The 17,217-nt window shown below is 55.8% G+C and overlaps 1 protein-coding gene across 9 annotated transcripts in view; it reads right to left on the bottom strand.

Annotated features, from left to right (window-relative positions):
- The window catches only part of fbn2b (fibrillin 2b), a 44,698-nt gene that overhangs the window by 1,181 nt on the left and 26,300 nt on the right, over positions 1-17,217 (bottom strand). For 3 of the 9 annotated variants that reach the window (XM_048977035.1, XM_048977034.1, XM_048977036.1), the window contains 48 exons: positions 16,812-16,934; positions 16,453-16,728; positions 15,933-15,986; positions 15,645-15,770; positions 14,923-15,048; positions 14,714-14,833; positions 14,385-14,522; positions 14,243-14,293; positions 14,022-14,147; positions 13,551-13,778; positions 13,270-13,395; positions 13,038-13,166; positions 12,828-12,953; positions 12,617-12,742; positions 12,423-12,545; positions 12,206-12,331; positions 11,984-12,109; positions 11,620-11,742; positions 11,362-11,484; positions 11,110-11,235; positions 10,887-11,009; positions 10,445-10,567; positions 10,089-10,250; positions 9,686-9,754; positions 9,437-9,562; positions 9,028-9,153; positions 8,716-8,865; positions 8,552-8,623; positions 8,070-8,195; positions 7,854-7,979; positions 7,610-7,735; positions 7,195-7,311; positions 6,846-6,974; positions 6,501-6,620; positions 6,229-6,354; positions 5,850-6,002; positions 5,674-5,739; positions 5,270-5,395; positions 5,057-5,176; positions 4,840-4,962; positions 3,867-3,998; positions 3,511-3,636; positions 2,605-2,811; positions 1,967-2,092; positions 1,667-1,789; positions 902-1,018; positions 682-810; positions 463-582 (listed from right to left, as the gene is read on the bottom strand). In XM_048977035.1, the coding sequence (XP_048832992.1) occupies positions 463-582; positions 682-810; positions 902-1,018; positions 1,667-1,789; positions 1,967-2,092; positions 2,605-2,811; positions 3,511-3,636; positions 3,867-3,998; positions 4,840-4,962; positions 5,057-5,176; positions 5,270-5,395; positions 5,674-5,739; positions 5,850-6,002; positions 6,229-6,354; positions 6,501-6,620; positions 6,846-6,974; positions 7,195-7,311; positions 7,610-7,735; positions 7,854-7,979; positions 8,070-8,195; positions 8,552-8,623; positions 8,716-8,865; positions 9,028-9,153; positions 9,437-9,562; positions 9,686-9,754; positions 10,089-10,250; positions 10,445-10,567; positions 10,887-11,009; positions 11,110-11,235; positions 11,362-11,484; positions 11,620-11,742; positions 11,984-12,109; positions 12,206-12,331; positions 12,423-12,545; positions 12,617-12,742; positions 12,828-12,953; positions 13,038-13,166; positions 13,270-13,395; positions 13,551-13,778; positions 14,022-14,147; positions 14,243-14,293; positions 14,385-14,522; positions 14,714-14,833; positions 14,923-15,048; positions 15,645-15,770; positions 15,933-15,986; positions 16,453-16,728; positions 16,812-16,934 (6,111 nt within the window). The remainder of the gene's footprint in view (positions 1-462; positions 583-681; positions 811-901; positions 1,019-1,666; positions 1,790-1,966; positions 2,093-2,604; positions 2,812-3,510; positions 3,637-3,866; positions 3,999-4,839; positions 4,963-5,056; positions 5,177-5,269; positions 5,396-5,673; positions 5,740-5,849; positions 6,003-6,228; positions 6,355-6,500; positions 6,621-6,845; positions 6,975-7,194; positions 7,312-7,609; positions 7,736-7,853; positions 7,980-8,069; positions 8,196-8,551; positions 8,624-8,715; positions 8,866-9,027; positions 9,154-9,436; positions 9,563-9,685; positions 9,755-10,088; positions 10,251-10,444; positions 10,568-10,886; positions 11,010-11,109; positions 11,236-11,361; positions 11,485-11,619; positions 11,743-11,983; positions 12,110-12,205; positions 12,332-12,422; positions 12,546-12,616; positions 12,743-12,827; positions 12,954-13,037; positions 13,167-13,269; positions 13,396-13,550; positions 13,779-14,021; positions 14,148-14,242; positions 14,294-14,384; positions 14,523-14,713; positions 14,834-14,922; positions 15,049-15,644; positions 15,771-15,932; positions 15,987-16,452; positions 16,729-16,811; positions 16,935-17,217) is intronic. The other 6 variants (XM_048977037.1, XM_048977038.1, XM_048977039.1 and 3 more) reach the window with 6 other exon arrangements.

The following is a 17,217-nucleotide window of genomic DNA, read 5'->3' as shown; positions in this document are numbered from 1 at the left end:
ACCACAGTGCAATTCGTATGCTGCAGCTGCTTGGTAGGACATAATGGCAACACAATACTGGACAAGACAGTGCAGATCAAAAGGCAGTGCAAAACAGGATAAGACAGTGCAGGACAAATAGCAGTGCAAACAAGACAAGACAGTGCAGGACAAATAGCAGTGCAAAACAGGACAAGACAGTGCAGGAGAAAAGGCAGTGCAATACAGGACAAGACAGTGTAGGACAAATAGCAATGCAAAACAGGATAAGACTGTGCAGGAAAAATAGCAGTGCAAAACAGGATAAGAGAGTACAGGACAAATAGCAGTGCAATACAGGACAAGACAGTGCAGGACAAATAGCAGTGTAATACTGGACAAGACAGTGCAGGGCAAAAGGCAGTGCAATACAGGACAAGACAGTGCCATTCGTGATCAGCAGCCTCGGGGTTGTGTGTGGGGCCGTGTGCGGGACACACCCACCTACGCACTGGTTCCACTGGTAGTGCTGCACGTAACCCTGGGGGCAGCCGCAGCGGAAACCGCCCAACATGTTCTGGCAGCCATGCTGACACCGGTGGTTCCCGTTACACTCGTCCACATCTTCCGGAGAAAGGGAGACAGGGCGTGACCTTACGGCAAGGTGGGGATGGGGGGGATGTGGGCTCCAAGGGGAGGTGTGGGGCAGGGCGGGTGGCTCACCCTGGCAGTCCAGGCCGCTGCTGTCCAGGGAGTAACCCTTCAGGCACTCGCAGTTGAAGCTGCCGGGTGAGTTGAGGCAGGAGCCGCGCGTCCCGCACAGGCTCGGCTGGCTGTTGCATTCGTTGTTGTCTACAGGACAGAGGCAGGCGTGAGTCTCAGTTCCCCCCTCAACAAAAATGCTTGATGCGGACACCAGCGAACGAACCCCCTCCCTGCTTACCGATGCAGGTGGTCTGGTGCTGGGTGAAGCCGGAGGGACACTTGCACGTGAAGCCGCCGATGGTGTTGACGCATAGGAACTGGCAGTTGTGCTGCTTAGTGGAGCACTCGTCCAGGTCTGCGAGGAGGCGGCGGAGCAAAGGGGAGCTTTACTCTCACACAGCAGAGGCGCACAGGGAAGCGCACATCTCACAGAAACGTGGCTGTCGTGAGAATGAATCCTGCTGGGATCTATGACTGCTGTCTAAAGCAGCATTTCTCAACCCAGTCAGAGGGACCCCTGCAACCCCGACCTCAGAATTAAAGATAGCTGCCCCTTTACCAACCCGAGATTCAAGCTGTAGTTATATACTGTGTATTAGCATTTATGTATTATTTGTGTCTCATTAAATCAGTCGTACACAAAGTGCTGACTAACTGCTATCCGTGGACATGCCGCTATGGTGTTTGTATGCACCAAATACGTTGTTATCAACTGGCATTGCTAAAAAAGGCTAACAAGGAACCTGGCTAGAATTGAATTTGCTAAATTTGCTGCTTTCCGACTTGTACTGCAATACAGTTAACTTGGGTGTGATGTCATTCCCAGCTCTGAATTCTGACCTCCGACATGAATGGAACACAGCATTCATGCACTTGATTGACTGGGAGCTGGGAGGTTGAGAAACGCTGTCTCAGAGTATTTAGGTTCAGGATCTCAGGCTCCAAATTCAAGCTCAGGATCTCAGGTTCAGGATCTCAGGTTCAGGATCTCAGCACTGCCTACCTTTGCAGGTCTTGCCATCCGGCTGCATAATGTACCCCCTGGGACAGGAGCACAGGTAGCTGCCCTCTGTGTTCTTGCAGAGGAAGTTGCACGGCTTAGGGGACTGGGTGCACTCGTCCACATCTGAAACACAGGAGGGAGCAGAACTATAACACAAGGCCCCTGTTCCAGCCAATGGTCAGGGAGATCGAGACAATCTAGCGGACAAGATGAGTTCCACAAAGCGGTCAGAGGGGTCGGTGCTACTGCTTTCCATGCAGCTGCTGCTCTCCGGTGAAGTCTGGTATGCAAGGGGCTTACCCACGCAGGCAGTGCCTGTGAAGTCAGGGGTGTAGCCCACATTGCAGTGGCAGCGGAAGGAGCCAATGCTGTTGATGCACTGGCCGTTCTTGCACATGTTTGGCATGACCTGGCACTCGTTGATGTCTGCAATGGGGACAGCACAGTGCTCAGAGACAGGGACAGCACCACTGCGGGACCACCAAACCTGGGCCACCAAGCACGGGGTACCAACTGCGGGGCTATCAGGTATGGGCCACCAACCACGGGGCATCAACTGCGGGGCCACTGTGCTGGGCTCTGAGCTGCATTTAAACAGGCGATGAGAGGCAGCTTGACATACACAGAGCAGAGGAGCGTGCCATCGCTGGACGCCCATTTCATTTGGCCGTCTGCCCCTGCCTCCTCTTAGTAGGAGGTGTAATAAACACCAAATGGAGGGTTTTTATACCTCCCCCATTGGATTTTACATTTATGCTTTATTTGCCATTTATACAAGTATGAGTGCAGGTACAATGGAATGCTTCTTTTCACATATCCCATCATGCTCTCCTTTGAGACACCCACCCACACAAGAAATACACACACCTCAGAAGCACTGCGGTCCCACCTCGCCCACCTGAAATGGAATAGTCCACACAGGTGGTAAGCCCCCTCACCTCTGCCGTCGGTGGTGTAGCCCGGGCCCAGGGGACACATGCGCTTGTACTGCACTGTGCCGGGCAGCGGGCAGAGCTCACAGCTGGGGCCCCAGCCACGGCCGCCGTTGCAGCAGCACTCCGACTTGGTGACGCTGTTGCGGTTGGTTGAGCTCTGCTGACACATGGTCTGCAGCACCTCCGTGAAGCAGAAGCCCTGCCTGTTATCTGTGGGGGGTGGAACGCCGTCAGGCAGGAGGATCCAGGCCCATCAGTAGCTTGGGTCCGACTCCATAACCTCAAAAGCCACGCTCGCTACAACCATCAAAAGACACTAATTTTGCTCTCTGGGCGCCGACATTATAATTCATAGAGAATCCCGGCAGATTGGTTTGGCAACAAACTACACACAAGCTCAGGCCAATGGCTTTAGGTCAGTGAGTGGAATCACGCCCCCTCTGGTGAACGAAATACTCGGCAGGGAAAAGTCCAAAAACACCAACAGCACGGCCTCACTGTCAAAACTTTCAGTGTGGTTAGTTTCCATGAAAATCACATAGAAACATTTGCTAGTTATTATGATCACTAGCGACCCGCACTGCCAAACTGGGCAGCTATGATTACATGTTGAACATGTACATAAATTAAAATGAAATATATTTTATCAGCAAAAAAGGCCGTGTGACCTTTATATTTACTAGCATGCTGGTTTATTATGGTAATTTAACACTGAAATATTTTAAAGCATCGAGGGGGTGTGACAGCCCCTCCCCAGGAAGAGTTGGTCTGGGTGATCGGTCTGGGCCCAGTGCCACCTGATCCCCAACTCGGGCCCCTAGGACAGACCCTCAGTACTGTTCTCGTGTGCGGGACCCAAGTACAGGCCCCCAGCCCGGGCCCCCAGCGAATGCGGCCTCGCTGACTCACCGATGCACTCGGTGCCCGTGACACTGGCCTGGAAGCCCTCGTTGCACTCGCAGAGGTAGCTGCCCACCGTGTTCACGCAGCGGCCATTCTTGCAGATTCCTGGCTTCGTGCGGCACTCGTTCAGATCTGCCGTTGGACAAATGGGGGGGGGGGGTATGGCGAGGGGTCGGGGTTAGGGGGCGCCGAATGCACTGCCTTACATGGCGAAGCCAGAGCCACACCCACCCAGGGAACATGTCACACCTGTCACTGATCAGGCAGCTTCCGCAGGACACAGAGAGCAGCCAGCCTGCGACCCCCCCCCCCCGTCATTGTACCCCCCACCTCCCTCCCCGGCCTTTGAGCCGCCCTCTCACCCATGCAGCCGTCCCCGTCCGGCCTGCGCTGCATGCCCGGGGGGCAGATGCACATGAAGGTGCCGATCAGGTTCTTGCAGGTCATGCCCTTGGAGGCACAGTCGTCCAGACCGTCAGAGCACTCGTCCTGGTCTGGGGGGGTTAGTGCACAAAGACAGAGAGCCAGAGGAGACACGATGAACCAAAGAACAAGCAAAGGAGATGAAACTGTAGAGGATCATCAGTATCATATAGAGGAGTAGCTTTCGATTTCGGACCCCATGAAAGCATAACATATCAGGCCCCCAATCCAGACCAATACAATCATACATTATTAATTTTTTGGGGCCCACATCACTCGGGGGACCTTGGAATGGTGAATGAAAGGGGACCCTTTACGGTGCCCCTGAAGTGGACTCCCATACAGAATCGAATGACACACTAAGGATAGTTATACACATTTCTGTGTCATTCACTGATGCCCTTAGCTGGACTGATTAACCTGAGCTGCACTACGCTTCCAGCATTTATCTTCATGTGGATTATATGCACACTTCATAAGTGTTTATATGCAGTTGCATTTATATATATTGTACTGTGCGAAAGTCTTAGGCGGTCAAAGAAAATAGTTTAAATGACCTTCACATTTGTGTAAAACTATATCATGTCTGTAAAAGTGTTAGCTAAACCATTTCATACTTCTCCTATAGTCACCCCAGCATTTACAGCAACCACCCAATACATCCATGATTTTTTACTTAATTTGCATAAATTCTAGTGTCAAAATGTGTTTTTTCTCTGAGCAAATAGACACTTACTCTCCAGTTAATCAGCGTTCATTTCTTTTGACTGCCTAAGACTTTTACACAGTGCTGTAGCTGATCTGGAGTTATTTCCCCTGAAAGAAACTCCAGGCTGCTGTGTGGACCCCTCCCCCCCCCCCCCCGACAGACCATATGCCTGATGTTCCCATGGCGACGGGGCGCCCTCTCACCTCTGCACATCCTGTGGTCGTCACGCAGCACGTAGCCCACGGGACAGGTGCACTCGTATGAGCCGAAGGTGTTGACGCAGCGGAACGCGCAGAGTAGTGGATTTAGGGAGCACTCGTTGATGTCTGGTGACGGGGGGGGGGGGGTGGGGGGGTTATTAAGCTGCTTTCGGCTCGGCTGCCTGATGAGGAGGGATGTGTAAGCGTGAGCGCCACCGACCTTCGCAGGTCATCATGGAGCCGGGTTCGAAGCCCTCGTGACAGGCGCACTCGAAGCCTCCAACCACGTTCGTGCAGCTGCCATTTCCACAGGGGTTCCCGATGGAGCATTCGTCCGTGTCTGAGGACGGAGAGGACGGGGGGGGTCACAGCGGCGTAGCAGGGGTGGCGGCACAGCAAGGGCTGGGGTGTGACCTGGGGGGTCCTGACTTACCGACACACTTCACTCCCGTGTAGTCCAGGCTGTAGCCGAAGGGACACTCACAGCGGAAGGACCCATCCGTGTTGATGCACATGCCATTGGTGCAGATGTCTGGGTTATCCAGGCACTCATTCATGTCTGAGATGTACATGGGGGGGCGTCAGCAATGTCTTTGATTTATGTTACATTTATTTCATATATGTGCCTCTACAATACCTACTCGCACGCCTGCTTTGATATTTGCGATTGGCTTTGTTGCGTTCTGCGTCATCTAATCCTGCCAGATGTTCTGTGTTACTGACTGGGCAGTGCGAATAATTATTCCTAACTGCTGATGTACAAAAGGCAAATAAGGAACCTTGAACACTGACACTGGAGGACATGTCCACACGGGGGTGGATGTGAGCAGGACTCACCCTCGCGAGCCTCGCCAAGTCCGGGCACGACTCCGTGGCCGTAGGGACAGAGGCTGTCAAAGGCAGCTGCAAGAGAGAGACAGGAGAGGGGGCAAAGGATTAGTGCTCCCGTCCAGAAAAAACGGCGGAATGGTACTTCGCTGCGTGGGTGAGACTCGCGAGGACGGGCCCCTCACTCTCGGTCTCACGCGGGCACAGCTCGCACGGGTCACCCCAGCCCTCGCCGGGCATCTTGCTGCAGCAGCACTTGGCTTTGGTCGTGTTGAAGGCCTTGGGCACAGAGCACTTGCCCCCCTCGAAGCGGGTGAAGCAGAAGCTCTCGCGGATATCTAAAGGAAAGAGAGAGAGCGAGTGTGATTGGCCGGGGGACAGGAAGGGGCGGGGCAGGAGCTGTGATTCACGTGTATCACGGTGACTTTTGAGTTAACGTCACTCTGTGGCACCTTAAGTCTTCTCTAAAACTGTCGTAGTATTTGTAGCAAAGTGGGCACCTTTGGGGGCAGATATCTATAATCAGATTGTACCCCCCCAGGTCAAAGGTGAAGAGGCACTTACCGAAGCAGCGACGGCCGTTCTCGGAGAGCACGAAGCCTTTCTCGCACTCGCACTGGAAGCTGCCCATGGTGTTGGAGCAGGTGCCGAACTGACAGATATTGGGCTCTACTTCGCACTCGTTGATGTCTGAGGGTTAGGGAGGGAGGAACGTCAGAGGGCAGTGAAGGACAAAGCTGCTTTTCCGCCATGGTTTTCTCAGCAGGGTCCTGGTGGCACATGGCTTTCTGTGACCGTTCGGCCTCCAGGACGTTCCCTGAGCCGCAGCTCCTCACCGATACACTGGTCGTTCTGCACGGCGTAGCCAGGGGGGCAGATGCAGCGGAAGGAGCCCTCCAGGTTCTGGCAGGTGCCCAGGGCGCAGGTGCCCAGGAAGCTCACACATTCGTTAATGTCTGGGAGAGGGGACAGGAGGTCAGGTGACCCAACACAAGGCTGACACAGAAACAGGCGCAGAGGAATGTTTCTAAAAAGAATGTGACTGATTCGATGGCGCAGTGGCTTGTGGGGCAGCGCCGCTAAGCTTACCTGAGTGTGTTCGGGTTTCCCTCATGATTCAGAAACATGACGAGCTGTGTGTGTGTTTGATGCTTGCGTGTGCGAGTGAAGGGCAGCCATACCGACGCAGTTCTTGCCGTCCAGAGTGAGCTCATAACCATCCTGGCACAGACACTGGAACGATCCTGGAGAGTTGATGCACTGGCCGTTCCTGCAGACCTGGCCCACCAGTGCCGTGCACTCATTCACATCTGGAAAGGGGCATAACTGTGAGGCTTATTACAATCAGGCTGCCAAAGCACCCCGGTGATAGAAGTGAGAGTCTGTTTCTCTGAGGACTTTCTCCTGTGTCTGAGGACTCTCCTGCCTGTTTGAAGACTCTCTACTATCTTCCTGAGAGACTCCCCTCGCTGTCCAAGGACCCTCCCCTGTCTCCTTACAGGGTTGGCACTGCGGGAGCAACACACCCACCTATGCAGTCATTGTTGTGCGTGATCTCGAACCCAGGGAAGCAGAGGCAGTTGTAGGAGCCCACGGTGTTCTTGCAGGTGCCATTCCCACAGGGCTGCCTGTCGCACTCATCGATGTCTGCAGAGCGGAGAGAGAGTTGTGGGATTGCCGCAGCCCGACCATCAACGCAGAAATGTCACTTGGCTGACTGGGCTGATGTAAACGGGCAGGACAGTCTCCACCCAGCCACACTGAGATACCTGCTGTTTCATGTCAGGGTCGGTGATTAGGAGCTATGACGTTTTTACGATCAAAATAAACTCTTCCGAAGTTGAATGGAAGATATGTATCTACTATGAAAAAACACATGGCAACAACAAACAAGAAAAGCAGCGGTTTAGCTTGAACATGACGACGGATCACCACAGTCACTCACCCATGCACATGGTCAGGTCTGCGGTGGCCTTGAATCCGTTATGACAGACGCAGTGGTAACTGCCCTGTGTGTCGATGCACTCCCCGTGGCTGCAGGCGTTGGGGATCTCCAGGCACTCATTACGGTCTGGCGAGGGGACAGACGTGGGGTCAGAGGACGGAACAACATCATTGACCAAAATCAACCTCTCCGCTTCATGCCAAAGATGGCGCAATCCCCTTTGTGAGGCGGGAGACGGACTGACCCACGCAGGCGCCGCTGGGGGAGAGCTTGAACCCGGGCGAGCACTCGCAGCGGTAGCTTCCTGGGATGTTGATGCAGTTGGCATTGCGTTGGCACAGGGTGTCCCCGCTGGTACACTCGTCGATGTCTGGGAAGCGGGCGAGAGTCAATCAGTGCCGCCATCGGCAGCGAGCTCGGGTCGAGGGAGCCCGACGTTTCCCGGGCGGTGGGACCTCACCTTCGCAGACAAGCAGGATGTTGTTGTAGCTGAAGCCCATGGGACACTCGCAGCGGAAGCTGCCAATCTGGTTGATGCAGGCCCCATTTGCGCAGATGCCTGGGATTTCCCTGCACTCGTCGATGTCTGCAGAGAGACGGCATGTCGCCTTAACCAGGACGCTTTACCAAGACCAAATCACATCACCGACTGAAGAAAACATCTCGAAGAAAGCAGAAGAATATAAAACATACAGAAATGGCCACGGGGATTCCCGTTACCAGCAAAAAACCCCAGGGGCTGCTTAGATGTTCTACATATCAGTCATTCTGCAGCTCCATCATCCCAGTTCCTGGGCAGCACAACTCCACAAGGATCTTTTAACAGCTGAAGTGACCATCAATGAAAAAAAAAAATATGGGTCTGCTTTAAGAGAGTAACCCTAAGCCTAACCATGGAGTCACAATGGGGGGGGGGGGGGGCAGCAATGAGTTGTTCCTTACCAATGGGCTTCCCAGTGTGGATGTCAATGATGAAGCCGGGAGCCTGGTTTCCGCACAAATGTTGGTACTCCGCTGTGGGGAGAGCGTTAAGGTTAGCGCGGTGTAGCCTACGGCGCGTGTAACACCGAGGTCCCGGGGTCGGTCATGCTGGGGGAGGGGCTCACAGGTGGCCGGGGTGGGGCAGGCCTCGCAGGGCTTGTTCCAGGCCTTGCCCACGTTGTAGGCGCAGCAGCACATCTTCTTGGTCATGTTGAAGGACAGCTCGTTCTCGCAGGTGTCGTTGAAGTTGCGGTAGCAAACGCTCTTCCTCATGTCTGCGGCAGACGGGTCAAATGTTACCACACAATGAGGAAACGTGCCGCTACGAGACCCGGAGGTCACACGTCAATCCCAGAGGCATCACCTAGGGTTTGGAAACTCCTAATGAACTGTGGCCCCTCTTATGCCCCCGTCACTTTACAACCAGCTCAACTCACCCATGCAGTTGTTGCCCCCGTTGACCTGCATGTACTCGGGGGGGCAGACGCAGGTGTAGTTGCCGAGGGTGTTGTAGCAGGTCCCGGGGCCGCAGATTCCGATGTGAGCTGTGCACTCGTCAATGTCTGCCAGGACGGCGAGGAACAGAGCCGGTTAGGGTCCAGCATCGCGCGGACGGTTACACTCACGCTGACTGCTTAAGATTTATCAACACAGGCTGCTAATGAAAGTCGATGGGGAATATTGACCTAGATCGGCCAAAAAAGAGGAAAACTGTTTTCAACATGACTTATCAGCTAAAGCAAAATGAATCCTCAGATCTTGTGTTTCTGTGTAGGCCGACACACTGCTCTGCCCGAGGCTGCCTGGTCTCGCCGCCCCCCGCCGCCCCCCGTGGCCTTGGCTCACCCTCGCAGATGCGCATCTCCTCGTTGAGGTAGTACCCGGCCGGGCACTCGCACTGGAAGCTCCCAAAGGTATTGACGCAGTTGCCCCCCTGGCACAGGCCGGGCAGCTCCTGGCATTCGTCGATATCTGCCCCAGCCCCGCAAACGAAGAGGCAGGGTCAGGGCAAAGCAGACGCCTGCATGGTGTTACGTGCAAAACACAAGGCCTGCTACCAGACCGGAGAAGTGGGCCGCGAAGGTGCAGACCTACCCTCCAGGATCACGGTGATGGGGTTGGGCCTGAAGCCCTCTCCTCCAGGACACAGGGTCTTATATTCCGCTAAAAGGGAAATCATTTTAGAACGTTCACACCCAGGGGTAAAAGCAAGGCCAGTCCAATCAAATGTCCAAAAGTAGAAACACTGCAATATGTTAATAAGTAAGAAACTCTGGTACGCTTCAGAAAAACAGGCATACTTGTGCTTTACCTCTTTAGATCATTCATGTATGTTTCCTTCTCATTTCATGCGTGTTTTCCACTGGTTACTGTACATATTTTTGGATAAAAGGCCACTGTGCCTTCATACATATATAACAGCACTGCATTGGTTGTATCTCACCACTGCATTGTGGGTATTGACTGCATGTTCACCCAACCCCATCGGTGTACATACTGGTGTTGACCGGTGGGCACAGCTCACAAGGGTTCCCCCAAGCCCCCCCCAGTGAGCAGCAGCAGGATGCCCGCGTGACCCCGACGCCGATCTCCGCACTGCAGGATATCCCTCCATCGCCACGTGGCAGTGTATCCAGGAAGCAGTTCCCTACACGTGTATCTGAAAGGCAGAAGGAGGCGCTAACACTCCCACTGATATTCAAAGCAGCAGCCCTAAGTGTTTAGAAGAGTATGTGCAAATTGTGTAAATGTATCGACGGTGCAAACTATGACCTGTGACAAGACCAAGCACAAGTAATGGAAAAGTGTGAGTATGACAATGACTCCTGCCAACCAGCAGGGCGGCGCACTAACCCACACATCCCACGCCTGTGGGGTTCAGCTCAAAGTCCGGCGGGCAGTTGCACAGGTAGCTTCCGGGCATGTTGACGCACAGGCCGTTGATGCAGTTGACGGGGTCGGAGCACTCGTTCACATCTGCCGAACAGAAGCACACATAAGTCATCCTGCCCATGAAAGGACAGGGATCCCCAACGCGGTCTGCTGGGCTGCTCTGATATATGAGGGCTGCCGCCGACAGCTTCGTGGTGACTCATGCTGTGCCCGTAAGTGCAGTGGCCATTTCCACGCCGGGGTCTCTACAGGGTCGGGTTAGGGTCAGGGAGAGTGGTTTATTTTCTAAATGGGTGTTTGCACTCATCTGACACCCTTTCTCAGATGGATAACACTCTGCCGCGCCCCCAGGTACCCCGGTATTACATATGGTTGCATACGGTTGGATATCGTAGTGCCTCACCAGTGCAGTTGCCCCCACTGCGGTCCAGCTCGTAGCCGTCGTCACACACACAGCGGAACATGCCCGGCAGGTTCTGGCAGGTTCCGAACACGCAGATATTCTGGAAGTTACACTCATCGATGTCTGTACGGGGGGAAGTTAAGGAATGAATCCATGTCTATCCAAGCCATCTGTGGGGGGGGGGGGGGGGGGATGTTCACACGGGACTAATGGCCGCTCTTACCCTGGCAGGCCTTGCTGTCCTCGGTCGGGGTGAAGCCCATCTCGCACTCGCACCGATAGCCGCCTGGGGCGTTTAGGCAGTGGCCGTTCTCGCACAGGTTCACGTTGTCCGCACACTCGTCCATGTCTGCCAGGAGGGGGCAAGGACACACAGACTGGTCACTGACTGGTCGCGTTCAGCGCCATTAGGCAGCCAGGACGGCCATGAGCGTTTCTACAAGCAGGATGGTGTTGCTGAGGACAGAGTGGCCACCTGAGCAGGAGAAGCCGTCCCCATTGAAGCCCTCTTTGCAGGTGCAGCGGTAGGAGCCTGGTGTGTTGATGCAGTTGGCGTTGGGGTTGCAGTTGTGCTCCTCTGTCGAGCATTCATCCAGGTCTGCAGGGAGAGGCGGACACAGCATCGGGCTCAGCCTCCCGTTGAAGCTCACCCAGGGCCCCCGCCCTCCCAGGGCCCCCGCCCCGCCCTCCCAGGGCCCCCACCCCGCCCTCCCAGGGCCCCCGCCGCACTCACCTACGCACTTGGTGCCAAGGCTGACCCAGCCATCGCGGCAGCGGCACTTGAAGCTGCCTGGCACGTTGATGCAGGCCGCGTTCACATCGCAGTTGTGGGCCCCGATCTCGCACTCGTCGATATCTGCGGGTGTAAATGCAGGGACAGACAGCCCCGGGCCAGGCGGGGGGGTTGGGGGGGGGATGGGAATGATGGTTTAGAACCACAGATGCTTCATAAGCCTGGAAGCATCCTGCAGGATACCTCTGAATCCTGAAATGAATAATACTGACCTTCCTGTGTTTGTAATAATAATATTCCCGTGTCCCTCTGGTCAGGTGCGCCAGGGTGATGTAACCCCCTCCACGACCGACCCCCCCCTTACCCGTGCAGCCCGTAGATCCCTTCTTGACGAAGTAGCCCAGCTGGCAGTGGCAGACGAAGGAGCCCTTGGTGTTTTCACAGTCGCCATGGAGACAGATGTTGGGGTTCAGTTCGCACTCGTTGACATCTGGGGACGTGCAAATCTTTCTGAGGTGTGTCTCTTGGGAAGGCCAACGGGGGTGGGGTCGGCTGTGGGGGTGGGGGGGGGGCACCGCTCACTCACCGATGCAGGTCCGCATGTCCATGGAGGCCATGAAGCCGTCGAAGCACAGGCAGCGGTACTCGCCAGGGATGTTGGTGCACTGGCCGCCGTCGCAGATGTCCGGCGTGTCCTCGCACTCATCAATGTCTGCGGGAGGGAGGGAGCGACGTGAGCTCGTGTGCCGAGATGCCCGTGGCCCCTCCCCGGCGGCCTGCTCGGCCGCGACCCCGCCACTCACCGGCACAGGTCCTCAGGTCGGGCATGAGGGCGTATCCTTCCCCGCAGCTGCACTCGTAGCTGCCTTCTGAGTTGGTGCAGTGGGTGTCGCAGCCGCCGTTCATAATAGTGCACTCGTCGATGTCTGAAAAGGGCCAGCGGTCAGGTATCCGGGGCCTGGTGCCAGGAGAGGGTGGGCAGGAGGGTGACACTTACCAACACAGCCCTGCCTGTCGGGGGTGGTCTGGTAGCCCGTGTCACAGGAACACTGGTAGGTGCCCACCATGTTGACGCAATGGCCGTTCCGGCACAGGGTGTCGCTCAGTTGGCACTCATTGACGTCTGCCCGAGAGCGGAGATATGGTGAGCTGGGCCCTCTACAGGAGGGCAGCAATAACGCGCCGCGGTAAGCCAACCTCAGACTCACCTTCGCAGGACGAGCCCTCGGGGCTGAGCTGGTGCCCTGGGGGGCAGTCGCACTCGTAGCTGCCCTCCGTGTTGAGACAGGTGCCTCCGCGACAGAGCAGGGGGTCGCGCTCGCATTCGTCGATGTCTGCGTAGGGCAGGAGCAGTAATGCAGTTAAAATGACATAGGCATAGACGCAGTGGAGCAGGCCGCACTGCGCAGAGGCCTCACCCATGCAGTTCTTCATCATCATGAAGCCGCTCTCGTAGCCCTCGAAGCACTCGCACTCGAAGCTGCCCGGCGTGTTCACGCACGTGCCATGGCCACACAGGTCGGGGGAGATCCGGCACTCGTCGATGTCTATGGGGGGGCGTGAGAGAGCAAGGGGTGTCAGGAGCGTAGGAGCTGCGGGACCCGTGTGCGGGGGTAGGGCATGGGCCGAGGGAGGGGCTCTCCCACTCACCTGTGCAGTTCCTCTCCTCCATAGTGAGGGCAAAGCCACTGTTGCAGCGGCACTTGAAGCTGCCGATGGTGTTCCGGCATGTTCCGTGGGCACACAGGCCCTGGAAGACCTTGCACTCGTTCACATCTTTAGTTTCAGTTTAAGAAACACAACGCATTAGGCTTCTCCTTTCAAATTCCGTCAGATAAATATCCGTACGACCACAGCGATGAAATACACCTGAAGGAATCTCGCATTTTTGCATGTGGCTTGTAGGTTGTAAGTGACGCGGGGCGGAGTACCTTTGTAGAAGGGTCTGCCGGTGAGGATGTCACCCCTGTTAGCGAAGCCGGGCCCCCGGGGGCAGATTGCCTTGTACTGCGGCGTGCCAGTCTTGGGACACTCCTCGCACTCCACGCCCCAGGCGGCCCCCACCGAACAGCAGCACATGTCCACGCGGTATTTCCCGGGCAGCGGCTCCCCGCACTCATCCTCGTCCCATTTCAGGTAGCACTGCTCACTGCGCACATCTGGGGAGGCGGGTGGCGGGAGGATGAGGCCCTGGCTAATGCTGCGTGCCGCTAACATGCTAACTCTGAACACAGACACTGCAGGCTGACTACACTTATCAGCATCATGTGTCCGACATCAAACCGGCTTTTGCGTGGAATCGGCCATCAGGCTCACAGTCGTGTACTGAAGCTGCAGGATGCTGATGTGACGCTTACAGACGTAATCTGAGGCCGACCCCCGCCACGGGCACCCCCCCTTACCCACGCAAGTGCGCCCACTCCCGTCCAGCGTGAGTCCCTCGGCGCACTCGCAGTGGAACGAGCCCTGCGTGTTTACGCAGCGGCCGTTGGTGCACACGCCCGGGAACACCTCACATTCGTTCACGTCTGTGGGCGAGATGGAGAGAAGCGCTCAGAGCTTTGCGGCCGCTCGCTCGGCATGCTGGGAAGCACTGGGGGTGGGGGGGGGGGGGCGCAGTTACCTTCACAGGCGACGCCCTTCATGCGAGCGAAGCCTCTGGAGCAGGCCGTATCTGCGGAGGAGAGTGTCGATTATGGACTGGGGGAGGTTAGGGTGAGAGTAAGGGCCCCGGAGTGTGTGGTGGTGGTGGGGGGTGCACTGACCGATCTCGCAGCGCTCACAGGGACTCCCCCAGGCCGCGCCCAGTGTAGCACAGCACTCCGACTTCAGCGTGGCACCGTTGATGTTGACCTCACAGCGGCCATCTTGGATGTTCAGCCAGCAGGTGCCCTTCATGCTGTCTGTGGGGGTCGGGTGGGTTGGGAGGGGGGGGAAGGTGGATATGTATTACCCATGGCGCCAAGCAGAATCAACACAGCAAAATCAGCAAAATCATTTGTCTTGGTATGATGTGGATGGACAGAAACCGGCAAACCCAGTGAGCGCATGGGGGGGGGGGGTCCCAGCCCGGGCAGGAGGCGGGGGCTCATACCCACGCAGATGGTGTTGGTGGAGTCCAGCTTGCTGCCGTGGGAGCACTCGCAGATGAAGGAGCCGGCCATGTTGCGGCACACGCCGTTCACGCAGGGGCTGGATTCGCACTCGTTGATATCTGAAACGCGGCAAAGTGTCAGGAGGGAGGGCAGGCACCCGGGGACGCCTTTACCGCCATTCGGGCATTGGGGGGAAGTGGGGGGTCACCTTCGCAGGTCTCCGAGTCGGGCTTGTAGACGAAGCCTTTGGGGCAGAAGCAGGAGTAGCTGCCCGGCGTATTCCGGCAGAGCCCATTGTCACACAGCAGCCGGTTCACCAGACACTCGTTGATGTCTGTAGGAAGAGCCCAGGGTCCACCATCCATTACATCGAGTAAATGAAGACAGACGGAGCCCTTAGAGACCTGGTTTAATCTTCTATACCAGTCTTCTAACCCAGTCCTGAGGAACCCCCAGACAGCCCACATCCCTCCTGGTTCCCAGCACACCAGTATTTAATGTGTTTGATTGTTTTGTCCAGTCTTGAATGTTTGTTTTTATTATTGATCGCTTCGTTCAGGATTCCTGAGGACTGCACTGAGAAGTACTGTTCTTGATCAGAGTTCTCAGGCTCAAACAACCACTTGCAAGTCGTTCTTCAGCTCAAGCAGGCCACTTCATTTTTTTAGCCATATAAAAAAAAAAACCATATATGGATAATCCGCCAAACAGCCAATGGTATAACTTGAACTTGCCGACCTATAGTTGGTAAATTTTGCTGAGCTCAGTGCCGATCAGTGGAATGACATTATACAGCTTTTAATTTACTCTGGATGATTAATCGATTGGTGGACCAGATTTAATGATGACTGAAGAAACGTGTCATAGGCGGGACAGAGCCTCCTTTTCCAGACCAAAGACCCCTCCTCACGGCTTCCAGGAGAAACTCACCAACGCAGTTCTTGCCGCTGCTGTCGGACTCGTAGCCGATGTTGCAGATGCAGCGGAAACTACCCCGCAGGTTCTCGCACATGCCGTTGGCGCAGATCTCCGGGTTCAGGGCACACTCGTTGATATCTGGGGGGGGGGCACATGGACATGAACCTCACTGGGTCCCCCCAATGTGACAGGGATCACTTGGCTCCTCAAAGACCCAGAATCTAGAACCTCACACCTACGTGAGTCACTGGAGTCACAGAACACCCGATACTGGTGGCGGACAGAAGATGAAGGGCTCACCTCTTCCGTCGGCTGTGATTCCGATGCCACTGCTGCAGACGGCCTGGAACTCAGCTGAGGGCAGGCAAGGTTAACTGTGGTCACCATCCAGCACAGAGGAGCAGGGAAACAGTGCTAACGTCGCTAGGGGTCTTTAGCTTGAGGTCTGCAGGAGGGCTTGGACCCTGCTCTCAGAGTCTGCTGTTCCCCTCTCAGAACATCTTAAAAGGTGGCACACTGACGGCTATGAACATCTGTAGTTCCAGAGATCATGTAAGATGCTAAGAAGTCGCCTTCGAACAGACCAGCAAATTATTTTGGAGGCTGGTACAGGAGTCCAGGGCACTGTACTGGCTAAGGCACTGGCACTGGGCTGCCCAAGGCACTGAACTGCACTGATCAAAGCACTGTACTGGCTAAGGCACTGATACTGTACTGCTCGAGGCCCTGCACTAGCCAAGGCACAGGCACTGCACTGATCAAAGCACTGTGCTGGCCAAGGCACTGGCCTTGCGCTGACCAAAGCACTGCACTAGCTCACCTGAGTTGAGGGCGGGGCACGGCTGACAGGGCTCCCCGAAACCGTGCTCAGGGCTGGCGCAGCAGCATTCGGACTTAGTGACGGCCCCGGGGAAGGGACGTGAGCATGTGCCCATCTTGATGGCCCCGTAGCAGGTGCTGCGCACATGGGTGTCCACGCAGACGCGGCCGTCCACATCGATGGCCAGGCCCGGCGGGCACTCGCAGCGGTATGAGCCGTCCGAGTTGATGCAGCGGCCGTTCATGCAGATGCCCGGCGTCTGACACTCGTCGATGTCTGCGGGGAAGGAAGAGGGACACAGACACATCACCTCACCGCCGCAGGCTGCAAGGATGCGGAGGATATCAGACGCAGCCTACCGGTACAGTAGCGCCCACTAGGGGCCAGGGAGAAGCCTTGCTTGCAGATGCACTTGAAGCTGCCGTCCTCGTTGATGCACATTCCATTGAGGCACATGTTGGTGGTGGCACACTCGTCGTGGTCTGGGGGGAGGGGGCACGGCCCTGTCACATTACCATGGCGATTCTCGGACAGCCGCTAGACAGCAGGCATCTCTGCCACATGGTTCACTCATATTATCTTACATTTCATGACCAGATGATGGAAAATGGGGTAAAAAGGCATATGGACGAGCTCAGCTCACGTTCAAATCGTCCAATCCACCTTTTTTTTTTACAATCATTTCCACACTTGTCTCACTACCATTTCCACTACATCAAAACTCTGCATCTAAGCACATCACACCTTTGGACCGGCGTGTGACAC

Source organism: Brienomyrus brachyistius, chromosome 15 (assembly GCF_023856365.1).
Source record: "Brienomyrus brachyistius isolate T26 chromosome 15, BBRACH_0.4, whole genome shotgun sequence".
In the NCBI taxonomy this organism is placed as follows: domain Eukaryota; kingdom Metazoa; phylum Chordata; class Actinopteri; order Osteoglossiformes; family Mormyridae; genus Brienomyrus; species Brienomyrus brachyistius.
The sequence above is the reverse complement of the archived record's forward strand: the minus strand, read 5'-3'. Positions and strand labels throughout refer to the sequence as shown.